Source organism: Gavia stellata, chromosome 5 (genome assembly GCF_030936135.1).
Source record: "Gavia stellata isolate bGavSte3 chromosome 5, bGavSte3.hap2, whole genome shotgun sequence".
NCBI lineage: Eukaryota > Metazoa > Chordata > Aves > Gaviiformes > Gaviidae > Gavia > Gavia stellata.
Window position 1 is genome coordinate 12,485,593 of NC_082598.1, and position 12,425 is coordinate 12,498,017.

Consider the following 12,425-nt stretch of genomic DNA (forward strand, 5'->3'; position numbering starts at 1 on the left):
TTGGAAATGGTGTATCTTCTTAAATACTTCAATGTGCTTGTCACTTGATTACCCAGCAAGTGGTATTGATTTGATTGTAAGGAAAAAAGAGTCTCAAACGTGTGCTGTTTTAAGCATGGGGTATAGCAAGGTATGATAGCAATAATAAAAAGCATAATGAGTCCAGAAAAAGGAGCAGAGCGTTGGAGGGATACTCATCTGGACACATCCTATAAAGGATTCTTTTATATATATACATATATCTATGTGTGTGTATATTAAAGAATAGAGTCTTTGTTTAAACACATCAGACTGGTCTGAATAGCAAATGCAGCTCCAAATTGCTTTTTTAAGGCAACATATAGTTTGCTTTGGATGGATCATGCCTGTCCCAGCTGCCATTATCCATAACCCATTCACTGTCCTCAGCTGGGATCGCTGTTTGTTTAACACTGGAGTTGCTCAGTCTGCCTCGCCCCAGGTGCAGCCCAGTGCCTGACGGCTCACGGAGCCCGACCACTTCAAAGATCTCACAGAGGTTGCAAAAAGAACAATAAACAAGACCTGCTTCAAACCTGCACCAGGAAAGCGATAAGGGGACCAGGCTGATCCTGCTGATCGCTGCACTATGTTAAACATGTGTGACTGCAGGAAGGACTCCTTTGTAGACCATCTTACATTTATTAGGGATCAGTAGTTTTTTAAACAATTAAATTAGCAGCGTTTTAATAGGATTATAACTACTGGAAAACCGGAGGCAGCAGCTCATCTACACATTCAAACCATATGCAGAGTTGAGTGACAGGCACAAACTGTTGCCTTCCCTGCCGGCCTCTTCCCCTTCTCCCCGTCCCTTCCTTCTGCATTACAGAATTGCTGGAAATAAGTAACTTTGCGTAGAAAAGCAGTTTATCATTATTTCCTCTTCTGGCAGAAGAAGTGGAAGGTTGTAACCGTTGCTGACTTGTGCATTCAGTAGATTTCAGGCTTGGGCAAGACCTGGGACTCAGGGAGCCCAAGACTACATGGGTTTATAGGTTTGCACAGGAACAGACCAGGATTAGACGCACAGACACACACACAGGCACACCATCTGTTAGTAGAGGACCCTCTTAGCATACATTGGTATCTTCAAGCTTTTGGGGGCAACCCTGGGAATACTGGAAGCAGGTGCTAAGCTTAGATTTCACCTTTTCTTGAGCTCCATTTCACATTTGCTAGAGTGTATGATGCGATGCTCATGGATCTGTAGGAGGCAAGTGCTCTCTCCGAGCAGAATGGGTTGCCAGCTGATGCTCTGTTTTCATCCTGCACAGCCAGTGTCACTCGTGAAAGGGCTGGATTGTGCCTACCCTGGTGAAGGTGACAGCACTGCTAAGCCTCACATTGCTCTCGCTGCTGCAAATCAGAACAAGCTCCTGGGTGTGATCGCTGTGGACAGGGTACAGGTGGTGTCAGTGAAAGGAGACCTAGAACCGTTGTCTTTTATATCAACCATCAGTTGACCTGAAAGTGGTCTTACCCTGTCCAGTGTGATTGGAATATCTCACATGTGATGTTTCTGATTTCCTGGTCTACTTAGGAGCAATAAGGTGACTAAATCTGCATGAACTAGATTTATTTAACAGCTTTCTTGCAATTTGACTTGAAGTGGGTTCCTGTTTGTGCAAGTTTGTTGTGAACTTTGAACGATCCGGCAGAGATGTCATGGAAGAGGCACTGATGTTTGTCTCTGATTCCCTCTTCCAAGGGAAGTCTCCTATACTGAGTGTTCCTGTCATGAAAAATGAACTCAAGTAAATGGTATTATCTCCCTGGGTCAAGTTAAGGGAGGCTTCAACGAAGGCCTCAGCTAATGGTCAAGGACTGCAGGAGGGTGGGGTTTTAATGGGTGGTAGTGTTTTCCTAACTTTGCTCCCATTGTGAGTATTTTTTAGATTACGCTGTTGTGTAAGAAATTTATTTTAAGGATTTTTTAAAATATTTTCTTGTAAAAATGCCTATTTTTCTAAGCCCAAGAGGTATCTAGAGATTAGGAAGGCTCAGCTGGTAATAAATGCATTCAAATAATACGAATTCTTTCTTCCAAAGCACATGTATCTAAGCATAGAAACACCCGGCATGTTTTTGTTTGCTTGTTCTAACTCAGCAGTGAGGCAGAAGTAGCTCAGTTCTTTGTGCTCTTCGAGGATATGTTTATGCCAACAGTGAACTAATTCATGCAGTATTGAGAACTAGTTATAATAAACGACCTGCAAATTTTTAAATATGTTACTGGCACTCTGGCTTTTGAATGAGTAGCCTGGATCTTCGTTTAGTATGAGCTGATAAGAAATGCAAGGAATTTACACTAGATAAGGATTTGGCTCAGGAATTTTTTTAGAAGTTTCTCTCTACGACAGGGCTGTTTATTCTAACGTCTGAGGAACAGAACAGCATTCCCGTGAGCTATTCTAAGGGGAAATGGTGAAGAACAAGTTAATTCAGATAATGTTGCAGAACAACAAGGCAGTGCGACAGGATTGGATTATACAATCTGGGTGAAGACGGGGAATTGCACCCTCACCACGTCTGCAGATGACACAGACTGGGGGGGACAGCAGTTGATGCTCTGGTGAGCAGAGCCTCCGTTCAGGGCGACCTGGCCAGGCTAGAGGAATAGGTTGACAGGGACCTCATGACGTGCAACAAAGGTAAATCCAGATTCCTGCACTTGTGACAGAATAATGCCATTCAACAGCACAAGATGGGGGGAACAGCTCTGCAGAAAAGGACCTGGGGGTCCGGATGGAAAACAAGCTGAACACGTGTCGGCAGCGCACCTTTGCAGTAAAGGGGTGATGAAGGAAAACATACCCTTCTCGGAAGTAGGCACTGGAAGGCCAAGAGGCGACAGTCACAAGTTGCAGGAAGGGAAATTACAATTAGATGTAAGGGACAAGTTCCTCACTGGGAGGATGGTGCACTGGAACAGGTTGCCCAAGAGGCTGTGGAGTCTTCATCCCTGGAGGCATGCAAAACTCAGCTGGACATGGCCTTGGAGGATGTGGTCTAATTTTAAAGTTGGCCCTGCTTTGAAGACCTCCGTAAATCCCTAATTTGCTTAGGTTGGTGTATTCTGTGAAGACAAAGCCTTTACATAATATAATTCCAAGATAGGATTATTTGGTGCTCTTGCTGCAATAGCATTTGAAAAATAATTTGGTCTATCTTGGAACATTTTATCAAAAGGATCATTTTATTATGCAGGGGCTTAAATATAAGTGTCCTGGAGCAAACTTCCCTATTTTGGACAACTTAAGTCCTGAGTTTCCAGGGACTAAGACATCACCTTTGAGTGGTACACAGTAGCACATTCCTTGCCTGCTGGTTTCCCAGTGGTGTTCCACATGGCCTGGGTTTTTTTCCAAAGGAAGTTGGGCTTATGGACCCTTTTGAAAATCTTCATCCTTCTTTTATGTACTTGAATACCTTTTACGATTTAGGCCCTGGGCTCCTGAAAGCAAGCACTTGATACTTTTATCTTAGATTGGGTATTGTTTGCCTGTTACTCAGTCATAGCAATGTGATTCAGTGCTTGCACATCCAAATTGATGGTTCGTGCCCAGCTGCATAGATATTTTTTTTTTTGTCCTGAGGTTGCTTTTATCACAGAGTATAAGATTTCTTTTGTGGTCACAGGCTGGTAGTTTTGAAAGCCAACATAGTTAGAGTCTTCCATTTGGAAACCATCTTTTAGTGTTTTCATTTGATTTTCTTATCTTAATGTATCTTAGTTTCTTTAGCCTTTTCTTTTGAATGTCAGAGAGTTAAAAGCATTATTCATTCATGCCTGTCAAATACAGTAGAAAGTAAACTATTCCACTTTTGTTTGAGCCTGTTCATTCTTTGTTTAACAAGGATACACTGAAACAATTGCTAAGGAAAAAAATATTCTGGAATGTCAAGTAGCAAACCTTCATCTGCCACCTTGTTCTCTTGTAAACAGAAGTGAGAGATTTAAACATGGGTGCGGTCTTGTTTGAACAGAGCACTCTCACTAATTCAAACACACTTTTCCTCCTGAGACTGCTTGTCTGGATTTGTTTTAGGGATGACATTTTTTCCACTATTTTTTCTTCAGCAGTCACCCTGGGTTCTAGCCATTTGGGCTGCAACCATTTTAGGACTGGTTTCCAGTAATTGAGCCTGAATTTATAACAGCCCCAGGTCCTCGATGTCATTCATACAAGTAATGTTGCGTGTCCCACCTCCTCTGGAGCTCAGATGGGGAAAATCAGAGCACAACTGGAATGCTCTGTGGTTTAACATGGGGAAGTGCAGTTTGTAGTTTGGGGCTGGATTTGAGGTTATGGGCTCACTTCACGATGAAGCTCGTAACCTGGAGTGAAGAAGTGCAGGGCACTGGCTTCAGTGGAACTTCACACAGTTTAACTTGAAAAATGTTTGTGTGATGTTTCTTACTCTAGGCATATGCTTGTGTTGTGATCAGTGCTAGATGTCTATATCAGTTTTCAAAGCCCTTATGAAAAGAGCCATTATAAAATGAAAATATGCATTAGAAATGATGGAATATGTATGAAAGCTAATTCCTATCAGAGTGGAAATGCTGTGAGAGTGAACAGAGATTAGATGTGGAGCATTCATATTGCAGGGGCACTAAAGCCCAAACCAAGGGAAACTGGAAAATCTGCTTTAAGAATAAGGTGTTTTGTACCTAAATCAAATGAAATTTTTGAAACTCAAAATCTTCTGCATATTTTCATAACTCATTATGAATTCATAGTTTTATTTATGATTTCTTTTCTTAATTATATAATATTTTTATCAGCAGTCTGCCAAAGACAATTATTTATGTCAGCCTCAGTAGGAAAAAGCTCATTTGGTTGAATGGCAGAATGATGGCACAGGTTATCCTCAGAGATGTTCTATGTGTACCGCTCTGTAGGTAATATATCGCTATCCCTGAGAGAAAGACTTTTCTCTTTTCAGCTTCTTGCATATTTATGGATGACTCAGCTGGGGAAAATATTGAATGTACAATGCTACTACAGAATATTTTGTGTGTGTCTTGTGATATTTCACAAGAGGTTGGATTGTAAGTACCCCACAGTAGTAGTGCTGAGTGGAATGCAGCTTCTCTGTGAAGTTTCATGATACCCTGAGATACTAAACAAGATATATCCACAGATCCAGGAGCCTTGTGTAGATGCTTGGGGTGACATCGTCACGGGGAGGGGTTTCAGACTCCTTTCCTCGCTGCTTCTGTTGCACTGCTTTTCCTGGGAGCCTTTTTGGGGACCCACATTGCTATGTAGAAGCAGAGGAGAGAGGGGGCTCTACACCTCCTGCCACGGCTCGGTTGCACAAGTGCTGTTCGGTGTTGTGACTAAGTGCCCTCATCTAGCGTAACCACAATTGCAGCACCTACTGCCTCATCCCCTGATCAGCGAAGTTGCTCTAGTTATCTTTTGATACCTTTTGAAGTTCATTAGGTGGCAACTCATGCTGTTTCTTAACTTTCCCTCCCCATCAAGTAATTACTTAATAGTTTGAAATATTTATTGAGCGTGAAACTTAATTACTTTGTAGATGAGCATAGCATTCAGTACTCCCTTGGGAACGTGGCACATGGCTAATTACAGCTTTGTAATTAGCCATGCACTAGGCTTAGAAGAAACCTCTGAAAAGCCTGCTGAGCCCCAGCAGTACAACAGAAAGAAGGGGAAGAGTGCAAACCTTGTGAAAGCAAAATGAGGATTCAAAATTCAGTAGACAAAAGAGAAAATTTCCCTGAAAATTATGATTGGGCTTCCGAAAGTAATATTTGGGCTAACTTCGAGAGGCACAGGAGAAGGGAACTGGGGGGGGGGGGGGGGGGGGGGAACGGAGACAAGAAAAACTGGAAAAGGGAGGAGGTTATTATTGTTCCAAAAGTATGCAGTTGAGATACTTCTAACATCCTAATGAATAGAGGAAAAGACAATGTCCCACCAGCAAAGCCTCTGCACTAACTACCCTCAAGAGCTAAGTTCTGGTTATTTGCATGAATGCTCGTTTACCTGTGGATAAACCTTTCCCAGTAAATCCCGGTTTAGTTTTGACTTTTTTGCATTTTGAAGACTCTGGAAAAGATCCTGTACCTTTTACATCCGGATTTTATGGATCAGAGGTTGGAAGTGTGACAGGGACTCTGAACAAAAATGAACTGAAGTGGACAACTACTTAAAATTACACTCTATAAAATAGAGTGCACAGTAGTGCTTCAGGGAGAGACTAGCTGAAAGATACACTATGGATTCAAGCAAAGGCAATGTAATGCTCAGCTGTCATTTCCTATGAACATAACGTAACAAAAAGCAAAAGATAAACAAACCTGAGGTTTTAAATGACCTCTAGGAATTAGGACTTTGATTTTTCTAGTCTTCAACTCATCACCTCCTGCCATTCACTGTGTTGGTTCATTGGTTCAATATTGACTCATGAGGAAGCATGATATCCTCTGAATTTCCTATATCAGCAGGTTTTCACATGAGGACACTCTCCTAATTACTGACACAGAATAAACATGCTTGTGCAGCATGACCTGGTCACAGCTTACTGCTGTACAGCTGTAGGTTAATTGCAATTTTCCCTTCCTGTGACTTACTCACACTAATGCCATGTTCCTAAGTATTAGTTTTGAAGATCTCTGAATGTCATTAAAAGCACAAGTATTCTCAGAGAAAAGAAAACTCATTGAATTAAATAAACATGATAACTCTATTTAGAATGATTAGTGGCTTTTTAGCAGGCCACAGAAAAATAGAGACAAGCCTCATTAATTTACAGCAAAAAACATCACTTCTTTCTGAGATAACACTGTGGGGCAAGTATTTGAATGTGCAATTAATTAATTTTGTACTGAGAGACTCAAAAATGAGCGCATATCTGTACCGCTCATGTTAATGATCATGTTTTGTAGAGCATGAGGATTTCCATTACAGTAGAGAGGTTTAGCTCAGCCCTTGCTTAGTTCCATATATCTTAATAAGAAACATTTACATTTTAATTCTTCTGTTGTACATTTGTATGTTTTAGGAGAGCTAGCTACAGAATTACAGCAAGAGGTGGTGACCCTTCTTTACACAGTGTTGTGCCCTATAGGTAACATCCAGCTGAGGTATTACAGCAACAGCATTCGGTTCCCAAGCTGCAGGCCACCTTCAGGCTTCCCAAAGTGGGATCCCAAGGTTGTGATCCTGTATCTCTAATCCAAAATGCTGTGAGTGCAGGTGAGAGATTGTGCTTCTGGAGACACAACTCTCCTCTTCCATCCAAAGCCACTGCTGTGACCCATGGACACATCTGGTGGATCCTCAGCACTTTACTGAACTTGAGTCTCACTGTCTTTTTCTGATTTCCCATGCAAGCTGACACAAAATGCTATCCAGAAAAAAAGACTGAGCACTATTGACTTTACAAGCCTCAGAGTAATACATTTTTATCGAAACAATATGATGCGGTAGTCCTTTCTAGTGTGGCAATTTCACACTTAAATATATCCAAAATGCTGATGTTCTGATGCTGTGAGCTCCAGTATAGCAGTCTTTTTAGTGAAGAACCATCTTTAAACTGTTTGCCTTTTAGCAAGGTTTTCAGGTAGCATCACGTTAACGTCACTATACAGCTTCCAAACTGAGCTCGCTTAAATACGGTCAGTTCAGAGTGTGGGCAGAAGGGGATCTTAATCTGGTCCTCTGTACTCTCCTCAGCATCTGCAACGTGCCCAGCTCTGCCATTGATGCGGAGCAGAAAAGTAGATTGAGTTAAGCTGCCTGAATGTGGCCAAACTGTCACAAGGGGAATTAAGAATCGGTTACTAGCACACTGTAAAACACCCAGACTTCCTATGTAAACAAGGCCAACACTAGTAAAAAAAAGGAATGAATGTTACTTTTGCTAATAAGCTTGGCTATTCCTTTAATGGCCCAATGATGCACTATTAACATAGCTGGATATTTTAAGCTGATTCAATCCTAAAAAAAAAAAAAAAGAAATCATGTTCTTGGCCTTGTAAAGCATAGCTGTACACATACATCTTCTCTTGTACCTCAAGATGAATATCCTCCCTATTCCCTACATATAATTTTCAATTTCCCTTCTTTTGTTTGACTAATGAGACAAGGTAATGCTTCAGTTAAGACAAATTAATATTCAAATTGCTGAGAAGAAAGATAAATCAGTCTAAGATTTCTTAGTGGTGCATTTTCCCTGCCTTTGTTTGGGAAGAGCTCTAGGTCTTAAAGCTATAAGGTTTAGGAAACAATAGTGCAGACAAAATTTAATATCACACATACAAAGAAAAGTATGAACATAAACTTCCCACATTGGCCTATTCCCATGCTGTTTAGACCCTTCAAATACTTGTAGACATTTACCATATTTTCCCTTAGTCATCATTTGGCTAAGCTTATACATACTTAGGCCTTTTAGTCTTTCCTCATAAATCAAACTCTGCAACCCATGATTACTTTTGTTGCTTTTATCTGAAGCTTTGCCAGTTTGATGACATCTTTCTGGGATCAAGGTTTATTCCAAAATTTGCAGACAGAACTGTAATCATTGCTGCTTCTAGGGTCGGTCCCAAAGCTAGAGCCCATGATGCTTAAGAAAGGGATGGTGAAAGTTTCTGAGATGCAGGGAAAATGGTGGGAATTATGCTACACTGGGCACATACTGGTGTCCTCAGGGAGGGTTCAGACCGAAGGGAACATGTTCCCTTCTACTAGAATTAATTTTGCATGTGGGTAATGCATTGATGGAGTAAGAATCTTTGCTAATATTGCAGTCTGGTTGTTAGTCCTTGAGATGAGGGACAGTATGTGGAGGAGAATTAATAGCAAAGAAACTGCCTAGGGGAATTGAAGTGGAAATAAGTGAGCTCGTGCTTTCCCCATCTCAATCTCTGCTACTGCATCCCTGGGCTGGAAACTCTCAACTGCTTTTGGACCAGGCAGCACCAACTGAGAACTGCTGTGAGGAAAAAAAAATGGTGCTGGTGGAAACCAAAACTTCGGTGTAATTAGAAAATGAGTACATGCAAGGAACGAAGGTGATGTCATCTGGATACAAGCAGAGCAGAGCGCACATCTAATTCATACTGGCTTGGATAGATGCATGCGGACTGAAAGCTCGCTAAGCCTGAGGGCAAAGCAAAATGGCAAATGGCAGAGTACGGCCTTGGAGAGGAGGGGTGGAATTGCAGAGCTTGTACTGGGATTGGTGGCAGGCTTCCTCGGGAGGTGAAGTGCAGCGAGTGTTCGACACCCTGCAGAAGAGGCCTGAGGCCTGACGTAGGGCTTGCTGTCTCTCCCTCCATTGACCTTCTGTAGTGAAACAGATCTGATGAGACCACAGCAGTTTCTAGGAAGAAATAGTGTCGTTTACCTCAAGAAAAAAAATGGTGAAAACAATCCTTTTAAAGTTTTGCATTTCCTATGGTTTTGGATGATTGGCAAAGTGGGTTTACCTGCAGGGTATCGGCTTTCTGATTTTCTCTTTGAGTATGAACTACAGTTTGTCACTGCTTTCTCCTGAGTGAGGGGACATCTCAAGTCTTATCCACAATCTAGAAAGCAAGATAAAACAAAGTACAGTACACTTTGCTCATCCAGACTTCTTTTCCAATCCCACAACTTACAGACATGTTCCTTGCTGTGAGAAATTGCTGAAGTTAAGCTTGCTCACATTTGTCCACTGCATTACCAGGAAGGAATGGAGAAAAAAAGTCAATGCAGGGAGAAGTTACTTTTTCTTTCCAAACCCAGTAGAATTAAATTCTGTCAGTGAGAGATTGTTTCTAAAATACATTGTCAGATGTTGCTCATTTCCATGCGAAAAAAGGATCTCCTCTGCCAAATATGCATGGCGTGTTTGTTCCGTGCTATGCATAGTGCTTATGGTGGGTTGCTATCATTGGTCAAATGAAAAATGAAGGCTCAGTTCCAAACTCTTAGTCACTCTTGTTCTGAATATGTGGAATCTCAAGGGAAGAAAACCAAGGCTGTCCTTTTTTAAGAAACCACAAGGGCCCATAATGACCATTCAGGGTAATTAAATGTAGTGATTTCTTATAAACAATTTCATTAATTTTCCTTCAGTAATTTCCTTTACAAAGATAAACGCATTGTTAATAAGAGGAAAGTAAAATTTTGCTTTCAATTTCTCCAAAAAATAGCTTTGTAAGGTAGGCCAGTGGGGCTGTGTCCATCCTGGTCAGGTAAACCATCATGGGATTACCAGGGCATGTTAGCATGCTCTGTGCCACAATTTTGGCTAATAGCAGCAAGCGCTCTTCCAGACAATGCTGGGACCCAGTTCAAATGGTAGACAACCTTGGCCTATTTGAACTACCAGTAAAAACCATAGTCGAAAGGACCCAGTGGTTCCCCTTCCCCTCTACTGTCAGCATCTTGCACTCAGCATTTGGAGGCAGCCTTATTCACATTCATGAGGACTGTATCTCCTTTAAAACTGCCCTCCTGGCTGGCTTACTGGCGTGCGTCTCGGGAATGAGTGACGTGGACTAAATGGCAGTTTTGAACCTCCTCCAAGTGACGAGGACATTGAACCCAGGTTTCTCACCTTCTGGGAAGTCCTACAACCAGGAGGCAGTGAGATGAAAGGAAAAGGCCAATACCCTTCCCTTGAAATAATGCAGTCGTCTAATGTGTGATGAGCCTGATTCTGCTGTGTGAGGCATGTCCAAGCACTTCCTCTACTTAGCAGCTTTGGGGGACCTCGTTTCTGGATGCAGGTGGTGCTCCAGCAGGCACCAAGGTGCTCAGGACAGGGCTGCTGGGGTGTGCTGGGAAGGAGAGCTGCACCTTGGGAACTTCAAGTCAAAAGCTTGGTTGGGGACAAGAGAGTTAGATTGAAGGGCTGGTCCCGGGTTTCAAGGAAATCTTTGTGGAAGAGGAGAGTCCACGTTTAAAAATTGCAATTTGTACTTCTTATTGCACTGAATCTGTCCCTTTTAGACGGTGTGTGCTTAACACATCAGAAACAGAGAACCATAACTGATAGTACTGAAATGCTTGAGCAAGAGTTAGTCCACAATTATCAGAAGAATTTTACATGATATTAATTTCTAATTCACACATTTCTCTCTTCTGCCTTTTCTGTGTGTATACTAATAATTGTTAGGCAATTGTTATCTTACCTCCTTCTAATTCTTTATGTTGGTATTCTCCCCGTTTTCTCTGTCTCTTTTTTTTAATATTGAATCATGAAAACATCAAATAGAAGCCTAGTTCTTGGCATTTAAAAAAAAAACCACTTTATCCAACTTGGACTTCTGATATGAGCTTGTCCCCATGGATAAGCATATTTTGGATTTAAGACTTTAGCAGTGTGCTCTCTCCTTTGTTACAAGGCTGCTATTAGTGGACCAGTGTGGCGTCCACCACTCTCATTAAAGATCAAGGCAAAACAAATCCAATGCTGAAATTACATTGTTATCAATCTCTTTAAAGTCCTGGAACAGCTTAAATTTGTCTCAGCGTGCTCTGTCATCAAGCACCATGTATAAACACATCTTCTTCCCGAAGACCACAGCTTCTACTCAGTTGGAACTATAGTGAAAAGATTTCTTTTTTTTTCAGAAGTCACTACTGCCATCAGTAATTTCATTTCCCAGCTACTCTGAGCTCTTTTGGTTTTGATGCAGTCTTTTCCAGAACCAATTTGGGCATTTAAATGCAAATCCTAATGCATTATTTTGTGGTGTGTTTTAAAACTTAGGAAGGGCAGAAACATTTCTGTGCACAGAAGAACTTAATGATACCTTTTGTATTTTCATTTTCAAGAGGCATTTGTCCCCTGAAGAGTTCCAGGAAGTCTTCAAAATGAGCATTGAGGAATTTGATCGTCTGGCACTTTGGAAGCGGAATGACCTGAAGAAAAAGGCCCTGCTTTTCTAGCCCCTCCCGGATAAAATATGTGCTTAATCAAAACAAATATAGTCTTGCCAGAAGTATCACATGCACTTGCTGTTGAACCATTGTCCAGCTTCATTGTGTTAGTATGTGTCGGGGGAAACAGGACAGATTAGATGGCAACGTGTTGGAACACAGAGAATTTGCTAATCTTGCATGACCAGATGGTTTTGTCAGTAACTCCTGGTCCTACCCAGTTTACAATGTGCAAAAAATCTAGCTTTAAATTTATTGTTGCTTGCAGTTATTGCTTGATGCAAATGGAAATTATGAAAGGAAGAGAAAAAGTGTAGCTGTGACAAAGGAAATGCATCCAACATTTTGTTCCATTAAGTTTTACAACACAATTTTTACAAAATCAAGTAAGTAATGAATATAAAATTCTCCAGTGGGGGATCACATGCTATTAAAGATATGGTAAAAGCCAAAGAAAAGCATGTCCGCAAGCAGTTATTGCAATTGTTTATG

General features: G+C 41.4%; 1 protein-coding gene across 1 annotated transcript in view; it reads left to right on the top strand.

Annotated features, from left to right (window-relative positions):
- ABLIM2 (actin binding LIM protein family member 2) overlaps positions 1 to 12,222 on the top strand; it is a 117,651-nt gene extending 105,429 nt beyond the window's left edge. Inside the window, exon 22 of the mRNA XM_059817401.1 lies at positions 11,829 to 12,222. Coding sequence (XP_059673384.1) covers positions 11,829 to 11,942 — 114 coding nt within the window. The 3' untranslated portion in view covers positions 11,943 to 12,222. The remainder of the gene's footprint in view (positions 1 to 11,828) is intronic.
- The last annotated feature ends 203 nt before the right edge of the window (positions 12,223 to 12,425 follow it).